We start from the raw sequence: 16,405 nt of genomic DNA on the forward strand, positions 1-16,405 counted from the left end.
TCCAGCTCTTTGGAAGGCTGAAGCGGAAGGATCATCTGAGCCCAGCAGGTCAAGACTGTGTTGGCCGTGAGGCGACCACTGCACTCCAGCCTGAGCGACAGAGTAAGACTCTGACTCAAAAAAAAAAAAAAAAAAATTAGCTGGGCTCGGTGGCTCAGCCTGTAATCCCGCGCCTTGGGAGGCTGAGGTGAGTGGATTGTCTGAGCCCGCGGGTTCGAGACCTGCCTGGGCAACTTGGCGAGACCTCATCTCTACAATAAATAAAAAAATTATCTGGGTGTGGTAGCACGCACTTGTAATTCCGGCTACTTGGAAGTCTGAGGCGGAAGGATTGCCGGAGCCCAGCAGGTTGAGGCTGTGGTGGCTGGGCGCGGCCACTGCACTCCAGTCTGGGCGACAGAGTAAGACTCCAACTCAAAAAAAAAAAAAAATTTGTCATTTGAAGCCATATTTTTCAAACTGTGGGTTGTGATCTATTAGTGAGTTATAAAATTAGTGGATTCTGATGAATGTTTTATTCATTTTTTAAAGGTTGTTCATTTACGATATATAATAGTTGTACATATTTGGGGGGTGCGTGTGATATTTTGATACCTGTGTTTAATGTCTAGTGATCAAAGCAGGGTAATTGGAACAATCAACATTTTAAAGTTTAATTAAATAGCATAAAACCCACCAAAGTACGACTTGCAAAAGTATTATTTTTTTTTAAGTTTGAAGTTACAGCTAACTTTTCATTTTATTATACAGTTTATTTATTTATTTATTTTGAGTCGAAGTCTCACTCTGTCACCCAGGCTGGAGGGCAGTGACACGCTCCTGGCCACCTCAGCCTCAACCTGCTGGGCTCCTGCGATCCTTCCGCCTCAGCCTTCCAAATAGCTGGAACTACAGGCGCACGCTACTGTTATACAATTTAAATAGGAACTATAAGCCGAACATGATGACTCATGCCTGTAATCCCAGCACTTTGGGAGGCAGAGGTGAGAGGATTGCCTGAGCCTAAGGGTTCGAGACCAGCCTGGGCAACTTGGTGAGACCTTGTCTCCACAATAAATAAAAAAAATTAGCTGGGTGTGGTGACACATGCCTGTGGTTCCAGCTACTTGGAAGGCTGAGGTGGAAGGATCACCTGAGCCCAGCAGGTCGAGGCTGTGGTGGCCAGGAGCGTGCCACTGCCCTCCAGCCTGGGTGACAGAGTGAGACTCTGACTCCAAAAGAAGTCAATAGTTAGCCAGGATATTTCACTCATTTTTTTATAACTAATTTTGCAACTGCAAACATTAATTAATTAACTGTTATTAAAATGTTGACAGAATATCTTGATGTGGTTTACTGAGTATCTAATATTAAAAAGGTTTCTACCATCTCTAATAAATAGCCCTATTTTAATCTTGGTAGTGATTTATTAATTATAGAATAAAGAGTTATATTCTTCTTTGAAACCAGGTTTGGCAGGAAATAAATGTGGAAGCTAAACATGTTAAGGATATCATGAAAACGCTAGAGAGCTTTAAACTAGACAGCACTCCCTTGAAAGCTGCACAACATGAACTTCCAGCTTCTGAGGGAGAAGTCTGGTCCATGCCTGTACCTGTTGAACGAAGGTAAGTGGAGACCTTTTGAGAAACCAGCTATCCCAAGAAATTTACAGCATTAATTAATTGTATCTAGTAGGAGAACTGGGTGACTGAGAGACAAGAATGGGAAGAAATGTTTTATTGAATATTATTCTCTTATAACTCTTAAATTTTACATCACTGTGTGACCTATTTCAATAAATAAAAGTTATGCTTTTGTGAATGAGTTTGAAATAGTAGAGATAGTGTTTTCTTGTGGAAGGAGAATGGGGCTAGGAATTGAAATATCTGGGTTCTGTTTCTATCTTTGCCACTATCTGCAGCTTTGGGAAAATAACTTTTGTACGCATCAGATTTTTATGTAAAGTGAGGGAGTTAGAATAACAGTGGTTTTCAAACAAGTTATTACAGAATTCTGCTTTTCATCAAGTTATTCTGCTGCTAAAAAAAATTTTTTTAAAGGTCTTTTTAATTCACAGAGAAAAATAAAGATCAAATGTTATGAATTCTTCCCCCAGCTTCCTACTACCAAGTGCCAGCAATTGAACAATTTCTGTAAATAGTCAGTTGTATCATTTTACTATGTATTTTTTAACTAACAAGTATGCAGATGGATGTTAGTTATCTATTTCCTAGTTTGTATTATAGATGTAAATATTGAACATATCATGAATTTCTAGAAAGAACACTTGTGACTTCCAGGTTCATTGTCCCCTAACTAGTTTGAGAACCTTGCATTAGGATGTTGCATAGATGTTTTTCAGCTTTAGCCATCTATCACTGTAACTCATATATATGTGTGTGTGTGTGTGTGTGTGTGTGTATATATAAATTTTTTTTTTTAACAGAGTCTCACTCTGTCACCCAGGGATAGAGTGAGGTGGCACGTTTACAGCTTTCTGTAACCTTGAACTCCTGGGCTCAAGCAATCCTCCCCACCTTAGCCTCCCAAAGTTCTGGGATTACAGGCGTGAGCCGCCATGCCCAGCTATCACAGTAACTCTTAATTCTTGGTTGTGTTTTATAATCATAGATGCTGCATATTGAGCATTCATGGTGTTCTGAACACTATTTTAGGCTATAGGTGTTACTAATTTTTTACAATAAGCCTACCAGATAAGTCATATTTTTCCTGCATTACAAATAAGACAGCTGAGGTGCAGCAGTGCAGTGAGTTTTGGGTAAACTTTTCCTGGTATCACTAAACTAATAACTGGTAGAGTCAGGATTTGAGTCCAGATATATTGTTTTTTATAATAATGATTACAAAGCTGGCACTCTTTGCTGTAATAGTCCTTCTCAAACCAGCATACATAACAATCTCTTGGGGACATTAATTAAAAATGTGAATTTGGGGCAAATTCAAAGAGTCTGATATTGCAGACAGTAGGTGGAACTCAGGAATCTGCAGGTGATTCTGATTCAGGTGGTTCATAGGTCACACTTTGAGAAGACCCATACCAAAATGTTCCTGACGTTTAACATCAGTTAGTGGGTATTGATCTTTTATTAGTCACTTTAATTTTCTTCAGCTCCAGATAAAAGTACTATTAATGTTCTGTTATTGACGCCTGATATCTTTTGTATATTTAGTAAAATTCTTCCTTGCTCTTTAGCTTGTTAATATAAATTATATTTTCTTCTCTGTTTAATAATTCATTTAAAAAGGCACAATAGGTCATTAAAGAAAAATAGAAAAATTTATAGAAATGGGGGAATCACACAGTCATTTTAGTTTATTTCCTTCTAGTCTTCTATGCATTGTTTATTTTCATAGTAGCGATTGTGCCATATTTGCAATTGACAACATTGTAAACTTTTTAAAGAAAAATCTTAATAATAGGTAATAATCATTGTATACTTAATGTGTCCCAGGTACTATGTTAATTCCTTTACATATATTATTTAATTCTCAAAAACAACCTTAGAAGGTAGGTACTAGTTTTGTTTCCCCAGTTTCTGATGAGTAAACTTAGGCTTAGATAGGTTGTTTACTCTTCATATTGTAAACATTGATGATTTATAAGCCATATCAAAGCTTTTTCTCTACAGTTTTTTTTTTTTCTTTCTTTTTTCCAAATCACCTCAGTAGCTTTTTAAGGGTTATTTGCTACTATTCTGAGTGGTGTGTAACCTACATAGTTAACCATGCTCTTATTGGTTGTTTTCCCTTTTTTCACTTTTGAAAAGTTGAAATGAATATTTGTAAGTAAAACATTTTTGTAAAGTTGAAATGAATATTTGTGAGTAAAACTTTTTTCACGTTTGTGATTGTTAATTTCAGAAGTAGAACTAATAATAGATGAGTCAGATTGTATTTTTGTTTTTTATCTTGCTATTTATTCTCTTCTTTTGTCCTTCTGGAGAATAATCACTTGGCCTTTGTGTAATTCTGCTTGGGCTACCATAACAAAATACCATAGACTGAGTGACTTAAAAACAGAAATTTGTTTCTTACCGTTCTAGAGACTGGGAAGTTCAAAATTAAGGTATGGCCAATTTGGTTCCAGGTGAAGGCTCTCTTCTTGAGCAGACAGCTCCTTTCTCCCTATACCCTTACATGGCAGACAGAGCAAGTAAACTCTCTGGTGTCTTTTAAGGACACTAATTCTGTTGGTTCAGGGCCTCACCCGTATGTCCTCATTTAACTTTCTTTTTTTTTTTTTTGAGTTGGAGTTTCACTCTGTTGCCCAGACTGTGCTCAATCTGTCCGTCTCGACCTTCCAAGAAGCTGGAACCACAGGAGCATGCCACCATGCCCAGCTAATTTTTTGATTTATTGTAGAGACGAGGTCTCACTATGTTGCCCTGGCTGGTCTTGAACCCTGGGCTCAGGCAATCCTCTCACCTCATCCTCCCAAAGTGCTCATAGGTGTGAGCCACCATGCCCAGCTCATTTAACTTTAATTACTTCCTTACTCCAAATAGTCATTTATAGTCCAAATAGGGTTAGAGTTTGAACACATGAAATTTGGGAAGAACACATACGCATTCAGTCTGTAATAGCCTTATGACTCCTCTCTCAGTTATTGGGAAGATCTTTTCAATGACTAGATATACCCAGTAAAATATCACTTGATTCTGAATTCAGTGAAGTATTTGGTCACCTCAGCCTGACAAACAGAAGGATTCTCTCTTAGGGACAGTGGGACATTAAGCCCTAAATAGTGTTCCTTCTTACTTTCTTCAGTGTCCCTGATTTTGAATGCCCTGGATTACTATTAATTTCTCCTCTTTGATTTTATTTGTTTCTTTCTATAATTTATTTTATTTTTTTCCCTTAATTGGGTATTTTTCAAGACTCTTATTTTTTTCTGTTGGTTTTCATTTGCACTCATGACTAAGAGAGTCATTCTTTCTTCAACTGTGTTGATGATTCTAACCTTGCATCACCTAAATTTTAGTCTCATTTAAAGAACAGATTCAATGCCGGGCTCGGTGGCTCAGCCTGGTGAGCCGCGCCTTTGGGAAGCTAATGTGAGTGGATCGCCTGAGCCCGCAGGTTCGAAACCTGCCTGGGCAGCGAGACCTCATCTCTACAATAAATCAAAAAATCAGCCGGGCGTGGTAGCGCATGCCTGTAATTCCGGCTACTTGGAAGGCTGAGGTGGAAGGATCGCCGGAGCCCAGCAGATCGAGGCTGCGGTGGCTGGGAGCGGCCACTGCACTCCGGTCTGGGTGACAGAGTGAGACTCCAACTCAAAAAAAAAAAAAAAGAATAGGTTCAACTGATTTAGTATTCTCATCCAGTGCTGTGTACAAAAAAATGCAAGTACAAGTAGATTCATTAAAGCCTTATAGAAAATATTAGAAATAGCTTAAATACTGCTAGATATGATTCTGTTAAATCTCTTTTAAAAGTCAACTGATGTCTCTCAAATATCTTCTCAGCATGCAGAATAAAACTCAGAGTTTTCATGTCTTTCAAGACTATGAGATTTGGTTCCTCATAACCTCTATAACCTAAGTGCTTACAACTCTCTCCCTCAGTCACTGTCTTATGGCCTACGTAAACAAGCCAAGCACGTGAATGCTTCAGTCCTTTCACCTGCCTTTCCATCAGCTCTGATGTTTGGCTTGTTCCCTCATTTTGTTCAGAACTTGACTTAATTGTCACCCCTGAAAGGCCGTCTCTGCCTACCCTACCTAAAATACCGTCCCATCACCCTATAGCCCCTTACCCTGCTTTCTTTTTTTTTTCCTTTTATTTTTTTTTTTTTTCGAGTTGGAGTTCACTGTCTCCCAGGCTGGAGTGCAGTGGCACACTTACAGCCACCACAGCCTCGACCTGCTGGGATCAGGTGATCCTTCCGTCTTAGCCCTCCAAGTAGCAGGAACTACAGGCATGTGCCACCATGCCCAGCTAATTTTTTTTTTATGAGGTTTCACCAGGTTGCCCAGGCTTGTCTTGAACCTGTGGGCTCAGACAATCCTCTCACCTTGGCCTCCCAAAGTATTGGGATTATAGGAGTTAGCCACCATGCCAGGCTTTGTTTTTCTTGATAGCACTTAACATCATTTGATATACTATTTATTTCTTCATTGATGCTCCCCAATGCACATACTTGTATGTAAGTTTATGAGAATAAGGGGTTTCATTAAAATTATTTTTAATTTTATGTCTCTAATGCATAGAGTAGTGCTTGTCAATAGGAGGAGTTCAGTACATGATTTTTGAATGAATGACTGGCTAGCAGTAAGACATAGACATGTGATTTTAAGTGACTTGCTATTCATTCATTTATGAGATGATATAGGAAATATCACAAGATATGATAAGGAAGAAATATGATAAAAATATAATAGTGTATGTGTGTATAATGGCTCCAGTTTTTTTAAATGAAAGGTAACTATGGGAAATAGACTAATATATTAATTGGTTAATTTTGGATATAGTTACAGATAACTTTTTTATTCTTTATATAGTTGTTCCTCGTTATCTGTGGGGGGTTGTTACAAGACCCTCACAGATACTAAAATCCATGGATGCTCAAATCTCTTATATAAAATGATGGAGTAGTTGCATATAACCTATGTACACCCTCCTGTATACTTTAAATCATCTTTAGATTACCTATAATACCTAATACAATGTAAATGCTATATAAATGCTTTGTGTGTGTGTGTGTGTGTGTGTGTGTGTGTGTGTGTGTGTGTGTTGGAGTCTCACTCTGTCGCCCAGACTGGAGTCCAGTGGCCACTTCCAGCCCCGCAGCCTCTCCTGCTGGGCTCCAGCGATCCTTCCGCTTCAGCCTTCCAAGTAGCCAGAATTACAGGCATGCGCTACCACGCCCGGCTGATTTTTTTGATTTATTGTAGAGATGAGATCTCGCTGCCCAGGTGGGTCTCAAATCCTCGGGCTCAGGCAATTCGCTCACCTCAGCCTCCCAAAGGTGCGGGATTGCATGCTGAGCCACTAAGCCCGGCTTCAACCATCCTTTTTTAAGAAATATTTTCGGGATGGGTACAGTGACTTATGCCTGTAATCCCAGCACTTTGAGATGCCTGGGCAGAAGGATTGCTTGAGCTCAGGAGTTCAAGACCAGCCTGGACAACATAGTGAGACCCCATCTCTATACAAAATTAGCTAGACATGGTGGCACATACTAGCTACTCGTGAGGCTGAGCCACTGTGCTCCAGCCTGGGTGACACAGTGAGACAAAAAATTATTTTTGATTGGCAATTGGTTGAATCCATGTATGTGAAATCCACAGATACAGGGACTGACTATACTTTATTACATTTTACCATGTCTATTTTGTATTTTTCTAATGAGGGGGAAAATAAATATATATTTTATAGGAATATTTACACTTGGCAATCAAGGTTTCTAAATCCAAAATTGAACTCCTGTCATTGCTTCACGTACATGTTGGTTTGGCTTTATCATCCTCCCCAATTCTGAATCTCAACTTTCTGTATCTAGAAGTCTTCTTTGATAGCGTGTCCCTAGGACTCTTCTCACTGTTACTGCCTTAAGCTAGGCCCTCATCTCATGTGTCGGTAGCATTTGTAACCTATAAACATCTCCCTGCTTTCTGTGTTTTATCAGTATAGCTTTTTCAGTAGTAGACTGATCTTTCTAAAATGTTTTCAGTGAATTCTTGCTGGCAGTTAGCTAAAAGCCAAGCCTCTTAAACTGTTATTTAAATCTACTTGCCAAACCACCTTTTCTGTTCAATATCACCTCTTAGTGTTCACCATTATCTCTTAGACCAGTGTCTTTATAATTCTTTATATACAAAAAAGCTCATTTTAATTTCTTTGCTTTTCTTTATTGATTTTCTTGTCTATACAAGAAAATCAACTATAGACAAAATTTATTTAGTTTGACTGCTGTTTTTCTAGTTTGAGTTTATTTTCTGTCTTCAAGAGACCATTCCCCTTGCCATAGCAGTAGATCTGTTTCACACCTTTTCGTATACTCATCTGGTTTTACATACCTTCTTACTATTTAACTCTACTGTGATTTACTTGAGAATAGGACTCTGTCTCTCTCTCTTTTTACTTTATTCCTTTTAAATTGCCCCAACCAAATATAGGAGCACAGTAGGAGCCTAATATTTGAGGGTCTGAATTCTGGCACAGAAATCATGATGAAATGAGGTGATGTCTACAAACATAAAGCACCATACATGAGTTCTTGTAACTATTCATAACTAGTGCTTATGTCAGTTATTTTAAATGGAAAAATGATTAAATTTTATTAATTAAAACACAAGAATTATGATACAGGTTGAGCATCCCTAATTTGAATATCTGAAATCCAAAATGCTTCCAAAGCTGAAACTTTTTTAGTACCAACATGATGCGCAAAGATTATGCTCAAAGGAAATTCGATCACTGGAGCATTTCGGATTCTGGATTTTCACATTAGGGATTCTCAGCCAGTATGTGTACACGGATATTCCAAAAATCAAAAATACTTCTAGTTACCACCATTTTGCATGAGGGTTACCCAACCTGTATATTCTAAATAAAATGATACCAAATAGCACTGTTGCCTACTTGCTCCTTCAACTCTCCATTTGTCCCCCCTCTGCTGGACAGCTTCTCTGCTCTATCATTCCCTTCCATGTCCCCTGAGCCCACCTGGCTTTCCAGCTACACCTCCCTTATGGATTCCATTTGTTTCTCAATTATGTGTTTGTTTTTTTTTTGAGTTGGAGTCTCACTCTGTCGCCCAGACTGGAGTGCAGTGGCCACTCCCGGCCACCGCAGCCTCGATCTGCTGGGCTCCGGCGATCCTTCCGCCTCAGCCTTCCGAGTAGCCGGAATTACAGGCATGCGCTACCATGCCCGGCTGATTTTTTGATTTATTGTAGAGATGAGGTCTCACTGCCCAGGCGGGTCTCGAACCCGCGGGCTCAGGCAATTCACTCACCTCGGCCTCCCAAAGGCACAGGATTGCAGGCTGAGCCACCAAGCCTGGCAGTTTTAATTTTTCTTTTCTTTTTCTTTTTAAATGAGAAAGCAGGATTTATTAACAGGACAGAAAAGCTCCCACAGTGGGACAGCCTGAAGGATTTGTCCCATTCAGACTAGTTTTCATTTATCTTTGATACATAACAATTTCCTAAGTAGATGTGACCATTACTTCCCTTTATTATTTCTTCTTCCTTCTCCTTCTTTTTCATCATGATCAACAAGCCGGTAAATCCTTACTTTATTTCTATAACATGACTATTCTGCATTCCTCTCACTAAATCACCAGTGATAACTATGTTAAATTTAGATTTTAGATCTTAGGTTGCATCATCCTGAAATTTATTCAGTCCTGTCTTGTGTTCATTTGTTGCTTTGGCTTTTTAGTTCATAGATTCTAACTTACACACTTTGTGTTCATCCATATTTGGAGTTGATTATGATTTTAATGATTTTTTTTGTTTGGTCAGACCCTCACCAGGACCTAGAAAACGCCAGTCTTCTCAGTACAGTGACTCTAAACCACATGGTAACCGTCCAAGTACAACTGTCAGAGTTCACCGTTCATCTGCACAAAATCTTCACAATGACAGAGGGAAAGCTGTTCGTTGTCGTGAAAAGAAAGAACAGAATAAAGGAAGAGAGGAAAAGGTAAATGTTATTGATATTCATAAATAAAAGTTATTATTGACCTTAAAAATAAAAAGAGTGTTCAAATTTCAGTAAGTTCTAATCATCAGTTTGCCAGGGCTGTCATAAAACCTTAGTTGTACTATACTTCAGGTGTGATTTTCCCCACTCACCATTCAACAAATATTTTGACTTTTTCTTTAGCTATCTTTATATTTTGAAATAATTTCAAACTAGCATAATTGTAGGAATGGTGAGGAACTTCCATGTATTTTTAACATAATTTTTACCAATTGTTAATATTTTGCCCCCTTTGCTTCATCATTTTCTCTGTGTACCTTCTTTTCCGAACCGTTTGAGACTAAGTTGTAGATAAAATGCCCCTTTACTTTTTAATACTTCAGAGTGTATTTCCTAAGTACTAGGACATTCTCGCACATAAAGAAATACAGTTATCAAAAGCTATAAATTTTACATTGATACAGTACTGTTATCTAATCCACAGACCTTCATAAAATTTTGCCAGTTATCCCTATAAGTCATTTAGAACCTTTCTTTTCCTTCTACTCCAGGTCAGAATATAATATAGAATCACACATTGCATTTAGTCTTTTTAAAAATATGAACGTTTTGCTTTTGCCTTTTTGGCCTGGCATTTTCGAAGAGTACAGGCCAGTAATTTTGTAGAATTTTCCTCAATTATGGTCTGTCTGATATCTCCTCATGATTGGATTAAAGCTATACATTTTTGTTAGTGATACCACTGGTAGGATGTTTTGTTCTCAGTGTATCATGTAAGAAGGCACAGGATGTCTTGTTTGTACTATTACTATGGTGATAAATTGGATCACTTGGTTAAGGTGGTATCTGCCTAGCCTTTTCACTATAAAGTTACTGTTTTACCCTTTTTAAAAATTTGTGGGGAGATACTTTAAGACTATAAAAAATCCTATTTCTCACCAATCTTTCATCTAGTAGTTTTAGCATCCAGTAATTTTTGACTGAATAAATTATTTCAACACTAATTGCAAAATCATGATTTTCTAATGCCATTATTGCTTCTATATTAATTATAAAAGCTGAGTATAGACCTTTTTTTTCTATTTTGCATTTATTATTTTTAGTTGACATATAATAATAATAATACATATTTGTGGAATACAGTATGATCAATTCAGTACACATATACAGTGTGTAATGATCAAATCAGAGTAGTTAGCATGTCTGTTATCTCAAACATTTTTCATTTATTTTTGTTGGGAACATTCAAAATTTGTTCTTCCAGCTATTTGAAAATATAAGTAGTTAGTGACCCTATAGCACCATAGAGCACTAGAGTTTATTCCAGCTATCTAGCTGTACTATAGCCCACCTTCCTTCTACCTGTCCTAGACTCTTGTAACCATTATTGTACACTCTACGTATATGAGATCAACGTTTTTGGCTTCCACATATAGGTAAGGACGTGTTATTTATCTTTTATGTGCCTGGTTTAGTTCACTTAACATAATGTCCTCCAAGATCATCCATGTTGCCATGAAGGCAGAATTTCATTCTTTTTTGTGGCATTTAATTATTCCATTGTGTATATGTACCACAATTTCTTTATTCATTTATCTGTTGATGGACACTTAGGTTGATTCCATATCTTGGTTATTGTGAATAGTGCTGTAGTAAACATGGTAGTACAAATATCTCTTTGACATACTGGTTTCCTTTCCTTTGGCTACACTCAGTTAGTGGGATTGCTGGATCATATAGTAGTTCTATTTTTAATTTTTTAGAGAAACCTTTATACTGTTTTTCATAATGTCTATATTAATTTACAATCCCAGCATCAGTGTATCAAAGTTACCCTTTCTCTGAATCCTTAGCACCATTTGTTGTTATTTATCTTTTTTTATGGTAGCCATTCTAATTGAGGTACAGCGATACTGCATTGTGGGTTGGGTTTGAATTTCCCTGATGATTAGTAATGTTGAACATTTTTCATATGCTTGTTGGACATTTATATGTCTTCTTTTGAAGGATAGCTATTCAACTCATTTGTCCACTTGGGGGTCTTTGCTTTTGTGTGTGTGGTTTTTTTTTTTGCTGTTGAGTTGAGTTCCTTGTATATTCTGGATACTAATCCCTTGTTGAGTAGTTTGCAAATATTTTCTCCCATTCTACAGGTTGCCCCTTCATTCTTTTGATTGTTTCCTGCTGTGTAGAAGCATTTCTGTTTCATACAATCCCATTTGTATGTTTTTGTTTTAGTTGTCTGTGTTTTTGAGGTCTTCTTCATAAAATCTTTGTCCAGACTAGTGTCTTGAAACATTTGCCCTGTATTTCTTCTAGTAGTTTTGTAGTTTTAGATCTTACACTTACATCTTTGAGTTGATTTTTATATATGGTGGGAGATAGGGGATTAGTTTTATTTTTCTGCATATGGATATCTAGTTTTCCCAGCACCAATTATTGAAGTGATTGTCCTTGCCCCAATGCATGTTCTTGGCACCTTGGTCAAAAATCAATTGGCTGTAAACATGCAGATTTATTTTTGGATTTCCTGTTCTCTTCCATTGGTCTGTGTGTTTTTATGCCAATGCCATGCTGTTTTAGCTACTATACCTTTGCAGTACATGATAAAGTCAAGTAGTGTGATGCTTCCAGCTTTGTTCTTTTTGCTAAGGATTGCTTTGCTTGGAATATTTTTTGATTTCATATGGATTTTAGGATTATTTTTTCTGTTTCTAAAAAGAATATTGTTGGTATTTTGATAAGGATTGCATTGAATTTGTATATTGTTTTTGGTAGTATGGTCATTGTCACAATATTAATTCTTTCAGTCTGTAAACATGAGATGGCTTTCTACTTTTTTGTGTCCTATTCAGTTTTTTTCAAGTGTTTTATGGGGTTTTTTTGCAGAGATTTTTACCTCTTTTGTTAAATTTATTTCTAAGTGCTTTTTGTTTGTTTTTGTTTTTTTTTTTGAGGAGGTAGCTATTATAAATGGGATTGCTTTCTTGATTTCTTTTCTGCTGGCTCATTGATGGTATATAACAACACTCCTGGCTTTTGAATGTTGATTTGGTGTCCTGCAACTTTATTGAATTTATCAGTTCTAAGAATTTTGTGATAGAAATTTTAGGGTTTTCTATATATAAAATCATGTTGCTGGCTGGGTTCAGTGGCTCATGCCTGTAATCTCAGCACTTTGGGAGGCAAGGTGATAGGATTGCTTGAACCTAGGAACTTGAGACCAGCCTGGACAACATAGTGAGACCTCGTCTCTACAAAATAAAATTTTAACCAGGTGTGGTTGTACATGCCTGTAGTCCCAGCTACTTGGGAGGCTGAGCCAGAAGGATTGCCTGAGCCCTTGTGATTGAGACTGCAGTGAGCCATGATTGTGCTATTTCACTCCAGCCAGGGCAACAGAGCGAGACCTTAACTCAAAAAGAAAAAAAGAAAAAGAAAAAAAAGATCATATTGTTTGCAAACAGGGACAGTTTGACTTCTCCCTTTCCAATTTAGATGCCCTTTCTTTCTTTTCTTGCCTAATTGCTCTGGCTAGCATTTGTATTACTAGTACTATGTTGAATAAACATGGTGAAAGTGAGCATCTTTGTCTTATTTTAGTTCTTAGAGAAAAAGCTTTCTTTGCCCTGTCCAGTATGATGTTAACTGTGGGATTGTTGTATATGACTTTTACTGTTTTGAAGTATAATGCTTCCATATCCAATTTTTTTAGAGTTTTTATCTTACAAGGACATTGAATTTTTCTACATCTATTCAGATGATTATATATATGGCTTTTGTTCTTTATTCTGTCGATGTAATATATCATGTTTATTGATTTGCATATGCTGAACCATCCTTGCATGCCTGAAATAAATCTTATGTGTTCATGGTGAATTATTTTTTTGATGTGCTTCATGATTTGGTTTGTTAGCTTTTTTTTTTTAGAATTTTTACATCTTTGTTCATCAGGGATATTAGCCTGTAGTTTTCTTTTTTGTGTGTCTTTGTCTGGTTTTGGTATCAGAGTAATGCTAGCCTTATATGGGAGAATTCCCTCTACCTCAGTTATCTAGAATGGCTTGAGAAGGAAATTTTTAATTTTGATGGAGTCCAGTTATTCCTCTTCTGACTCATGACTTTTGGTGTCTTTTAACTCTTTGCCTAGCCCTAGATCCTGAAACATTTCTACTTTTTATCTAAAAGTTTTATACTTTTACATTTAAGTTCATGATTCATTTTGTATAAAGTGTGAGAATTAGGGTGGGGTTCTTTTTTGATTATGCATATCTGATTACTCCAAAACCATTTGTTGAAAAGGCTGTTTCAGCCGGACTCGGTGGCTCAGCCTGTAATCCTGTGCCTTTGGGAGGCTGAGATGAGTGGATTGCCTGAGCCTTCGGGTTCGAGACTCGCCTGGGCAGCGAGACCTTATCTCTACAATAAATCAAAAAATTAACCGGGCATGGTAGCGCACGCCTGTGGTTTCAGCTACTTGGAAGGCTGAGGCAGAAGGATTGCTGGAGCCCAGCAAGTCGAGGCTGCAGTGGCCAGGAGCGGCTACTGCACTCCAGTCTGGGTGACAGAGTGAGACTCCAACTCAAAAAACAAAAACACAAAAAAGAAAAGGCTGTTTCTTTCCCCGAAGACTGGAACAAGACAAGGCTACCTACTCTCACCCCTCTTATTCAACATTGTGTTAGAAGTCCTAGCTTGAGCAGTTAGACAAGAGAAGGAAATCAGAGGAATCCAAATAGGAAAAGAGGAAGTTAAGTTATCCCTCTTTGTCAACGATAGGATCCTATACCTCGAAAATTCAAGAGAATCTGTCAAAAACCTGCTTGCACTGATAAAGGACTTTAACAAAGTCTTGGGGTACAAAATAAATGTACAAGAGACAGTTGCATTCTTATACACCAACAGCAAGCAGGTGGAGAATCAAATAAAAAACACAATCCCATTTACAATAGTCACAAGAAAAATGAAATACCTCAGCACCTTCTTAACCAGAGAAGTGAAAGACCTTTACAATGAGATTTACAAAACACTGCTCAGAGAAATCCAAGAAGACACAAACAAATGGAAAATATTCCATGTTCATAGATAGGAAGAATCAACATTGTTAAAATGTCCATCCTACCAAAGGCAATCTACAGATTCAGTGCAATATCCATTAAATGACCAGCATCATTCTTCTCAGACCTGGAAATGACAATACAGAAATTCATATGAAAATGTAAGTGACCACAAATAGCCAAAACAATCCTTAGCAAAGAAACAAAGCAGGAGCTATCACACTTCCAGACTTCAAACTTTACTGTAAGGCTACAATAATCAAAACATCCTGGTATTGGTACGAGAACAGGCATACAGACCAATGGAACAGGATAGAGATTTTGAAAACAAAACTTCAATTTCTCAACCAACTCATCTTTGACAAAGCCTCCACAACAACCTCTGGGGAGAGGGGAACCTATTCAGTAAATGGTGCTGGGAAAACTGGCTGATCACATGCAGAAGGTTGAAACAGAACCCCTACCTATCACCATACACAAAAATTAACTCTAAATGGATCAAATACCTAAATGTAAAACCTCAAACTATAAGAACCTTAGAAAATGCAGGAGACACCCTTATGCTACCCTTATGGCAACCAATTCCTGATCAAAACCCCAAGTGCCCATACCATAAGATATAAGATAGACAAGTGGGACTTCATCAAACTGACAAGCTTCTGCAAAGCAAAAGAGAGTAGGAGACAGCCCACAAAATGGGAAAAAATATTTGCTAACTGTATATCTGACCAAGGCCTAACATCTAGGATCTACAAGAACCTCAAATGTGCCAAAAGGAAAAAAACAAACAGCCCCATTTAAAAAGTGGGCAAAAAACATGAATAGACACTTCTCAGAAGAAGATATACAGACAGCCCCATTTAAAAATGGGCAAAAGACATGAATAGACACTTCTTAGAAGAAGATATAGAGACACATGAAAAGTGCTCAGCCTCACTAATCGTCAGAGAAATGCAAATCAAAACCACATTGAGATACCACCTAACCCCAGTAAGAATGGCCATCATTAATAAAACAAAACAGCAACAGATGCTGGCAAGGATCTGGAGAAAAAGGAATGGTTCTACATTGCTGGTGGGAATGCAAACTAATGCAACCTCTTTGGAAGACAGTGTGGTGATTTCTGAAAGAACTAGAAATTGACCTTCCGTATGACCCAGCAGTCCCCCTATTGGGAATATACCTGGAGAAATGCCAGTCATTCTACCAAAAAGATACCTGCACATGCATGTTTCAGTTTTGTTCACAATAGCAAAAACATGGAGCCAACCATGCTGCCCATCAAAGCTAGACTGGATTTAAAAAATGTAGTACGTATACACAGTGGAATATTATGCAATCATAAAGAAGGACAAACATAAGGACTTCGCAGCAACTTGGATGGATTTAGAGTCTATCATACTCCATGATCTATCACAGAAACAAAGAACAGAGTACCATATGTTCTCACTTACAAGCAGACCTTGAACAATTACCATAATACTATAAGAAAGAGTTTGGCAGTAGTGGGAAACTACCAGGAGAGGGGGAGTGGGGTTGGCATTTGTGGGAAACTGCCAGGGGAGGGAGGGGCACACCTCATCAACAAATGTTCATCATCAAATGCATAATGAACATTTGTATACTTAACCCTGAATTGTACCCCACATCTTTAAAATTAAAAAGAAAAATAAATAAATATCCAAAAAAGC

The 16,405-nt window shown here is 37.6% G+C and overlaps 1 protein-coding gene across 1 annotated transcript in view; it reads left to right on the forward strand.

The window, feature by feature from the left end:
• The window catches only part of KATNA1 (katanin catalytic subunit A1), a 38,004-nt gene that overhangs the window by 1,462 nt on the left and 20,137 nt on the right, over positions 1-16,405 (forward strand). Inside the window, exons 2-3 of the mRNA XM_008052236.1 lie at positions 1,450-1,607; positions 9,477-9,657. Coding sequence (XP_008050427.1) covers positions 1,450-1,607; positions 9,477-9,657 — 339 coding nt within the window. The remainder of the gene's footprint in view (positions 1-1,449; positions 1,608-9,476; positions 9,658-16,405) is intronic.

The sequence above is a fragment of the Carlito syrichta genome, unplaced genomic scaffold (genome assembly GCF_000164805.1).
Source record: "Carlito syrichta isolate Samal-C Ts95f unplaced genomic scaffold, Tarsius_syrichta-2.0.1 Scaffold268496, whole genome shotgun sequence".
NCBI lineage: Eukaryota > Metazoa > Chordata > Mammalia > Primates > Tarsiidae > Carlito > Carlito syrichta.